The following is a 2,656-nucleotide window of genomic DNA, read 5'->3' on the forward strand; positions in this document are numbered from 1 at the left end:
GCATGGGATATCGCATACGATACTAAATGGTATTCTTGAATGAGATGTATCGTATGCGAGAAAATATCGAACGGTTGATATCGAGTGTGACAAAAGTGAAGTTATTCGATGTGAAGTGAATTAAATTTATGGTGGCAATGGATATGGCATATAGAAATGCTGTTCAGCTTCATATCGCTGAACAATTGGAAAATATTTACAATTTTAATGAAAGACCGCGTTTTCACATAAGAGATGATCCATTTGAATTATCAGAACGACAGTTTAGAAATATTTTTCGATTGAAAAAAGAAACAACAAACAGGCTAATTAATATTGTAGAAGACAATTTAATAGAACCGTCACGATCTTCAGCTTTGGACGCAACTGTACAAGTATATACAACACATGCAGAATATAAATTATTTATTATAATAAAAATTTTTTTTAGGTTTTAGCTGCATTACGTTTTTATGCATCAGGCAGCTATCAGAATTGCATAGGAAAAAATATTCACATGGCTATTAGTCAACCTTCGATCAGTAGATGTATTCGAAATGTGACTAATATTCTTAATTTACCAGAGATATTTAACAATTGGGTGCGCTTTCCTAATAACCTTCAGGAGCTGCAACAACTGCGTAACAAGTGAGGATATATTGAGAAAAATTATACATTAATTAATGTGCACATTATCCTATAATTATAGGATTATGTGCACACAATCATGCTCTATCACATTATATATATATATATATATATATGTGACATATGTGTGCGTGTGCCTGTGCGTGTGCGTGTGCGTGTGCGTGTGCGTGTGCGTGTGCGTGTGCGTGTGCGTGTATATATATAATGTAATGTAATACATATTTATTTATGTGTATATATACATAGATTTTGGATAAATCATCGCTTTCCAGGAGCGATTGGTTGTATAGACTGCACTCATGTAGCAATTTTTCCACCTCCTAAAGAAGACGAAAATTATCCTGAACATATATATGTGAATAGAAAAGGATATCATTCTATTAACGTACAATTGGTGAGATTGTGCATTAACACAAAATTCAATTATATTATTACACAAATCATACAAGTACAGCTTTATTTGCAGATATGTGATACTGATCTTAGGATAATGAATGTTAATGCCCGATATCCTGGAAGCACTCACGATTCGTATATCTGGAATAATAGTAATGTTCTTCCTATAATGCAAGATATTTACAATCGTGGACACAGGTTTTTCTTATTAGGTAATATGTAATCATCAAAGTGATCATTAAATATTGTTTTCAGTTTAAATGGATAACATATTATATTGCTTTACATACAGGTGACTCTGGTTATGCGCTTAGACCTTGGATGATGACTCCAATAATAAACAATGATCCTAATATTGCAACGAGAAGATACAATGATCTGCAAATGAGCACTAGATCACTTATTGAACGTTGCAATGGTGTCTTGAAGATGAGATTTCGTTGCCTGTTGAAACATAGGGTTTTACATTACCAGCCAGATGTATGCTCGAAAATTATCAATGCTTGTACAGTGTTGCATAATATGTGCATTCAGGACAACATGCCCTTACCTGAAGCAGAAGATGAAGTATTGGACTGTGGTCAAGATGGTATAGAGGATGTAAATGAACCGGGGATAGATATGTTAAATAGAAATCACGAACTAATAGCTGGACGAAGAATTCGCAATAATTTAATACGACAGTACTTCTCTTAACAATATTTTGTATTTTTTGTATATATGTATACACATAACCATGTGTACAAACAATAATCACATTTATAATTATAATCAGTTTATAATTAGTCATCGGGCAATAAAAAACTGAACATAAAATAACTAATCTCTTATCTTTAAGTTTTTTAACATACGTAAAAATTTTTATACGCAACATAGCTTATAGGAACATTTGTTTACTTATGAACACACTAATGTTCATTTTCACAGCCTACATCTTAGCTTATCTTAGTTATTATTTGCTTTTTTCACAAATTGCTTCAGTAATGTGCATATATTTTCTTTGGCAATGACGTCTCTTTCTTTCAGAGCTAACTCCTTCTTATAAAGTTTTAATTTTTTTTTGTAATACGATTTTCGTATTGTGCTATCTATCTGCGAAATGTTCGCCAACTTTTCAGTTTGTTCTATTGATTTGTTATATCTTTGTGAAGCAGATCTTTTAACACCTCCTTTTATGGTAATCGATTTTGAAATTGGCGTTACAGGAACGTGTGATGCGTTGTTGACTACATTGATTGGTGTTTCTAGTGCAGTTGTTATTTTTGTTAAAGATTTGTTATTGTTATCATTCTGATTGTCATTACAAATTGGCGTTACAGGAATGTGTGATGCGTTGTTGACTACATTGATTGGTGTTTCTAATGCAGTTGTTATTTTTGTTAAAGATTTGTTATTGTTATCATTGTAATTGTCATTATTGTTGTTTAAGCTTTCTTTTGGTGAGTTATTATCTTCGAATTTGCTGCAATGATAATTTTGAGAAGACAATGACTGTTGTGGCTCGGAAAACTGCGTTATCTCTTGACTTTTGTCTTTTATGGGAAAATTTTCCTTATCTTCACTATCATCGATTTCAAATATAATTGAATCATCTACTCCTGTAATCCACTCCTGCAAAAAAATATCAATGTAT

General features: G+C 32.0%; 2 protein-coding genes across 2 annotated transcripts; one reads left to right on the top strand and one right to left on the bottom strand.

Moving 5' to 3' along the window:
- The first annotated feature begins 6 nt into the window (after positions 1 to 6).
- On the top strand, positions 7 to 1,839 carry LOC112462842 (putative nuclease HARBI1). The gene is made up of 5 exons (XM_025028900.1): positions 7 to 374; positions 431 to 627; positions 874 to 1,021; positions 1,094 to 1,235; positions 1,316 to 1,839. The coding sequence occupies exons 1-5, from the start codon at positions 129 to 131 to the stop codon at positions 1,717 to 1,719; spliced, it is 1,137 nt and encodes a 378-aa protein (XP_024884668.1). The 5' UTR covers positions 7 to 128; the 3' UTR covers positions 1,720 to 1,839.
- A 129-nt stretch (positions 1,840 to 1,968) lies between these two features.
- On the bottom strand, positions 1,969 to 2,584 carry LOC112462843 (uncharacterized protein DDB_G0288805-like; the record flags this gene model as incomplete). Its single annotated transcript, XM_025028901.1, has 1 exon — positions 1,969 to 2,584. A coding segment is annotated over one exon (616 nt), but the record flags the coding sequence as incomplete, so codon positions are not given.
- Between the last annotated feature and the right edge of the window lie 72 nt (positions 2,585 to 2,656).

Source organism: Temnothorax curvispinosus, unplaced genomic scaffold (assembly GCF_003070985.1).
Source record: "Temnothorax curvispinosus isolate PA1 unplaced genomic scaffold, ASM307098v1 QBEX01012836.1, whole genome shotgun sequence".
In the NCBI taxonomy this organism is placed as follows: domain Eukaryota; kingdom Metazoa; phylum Arthropoda; class Insecta; order Hymenoptera; family Formicidae; genus Temnothorax; species Temnothorax curvispinosus.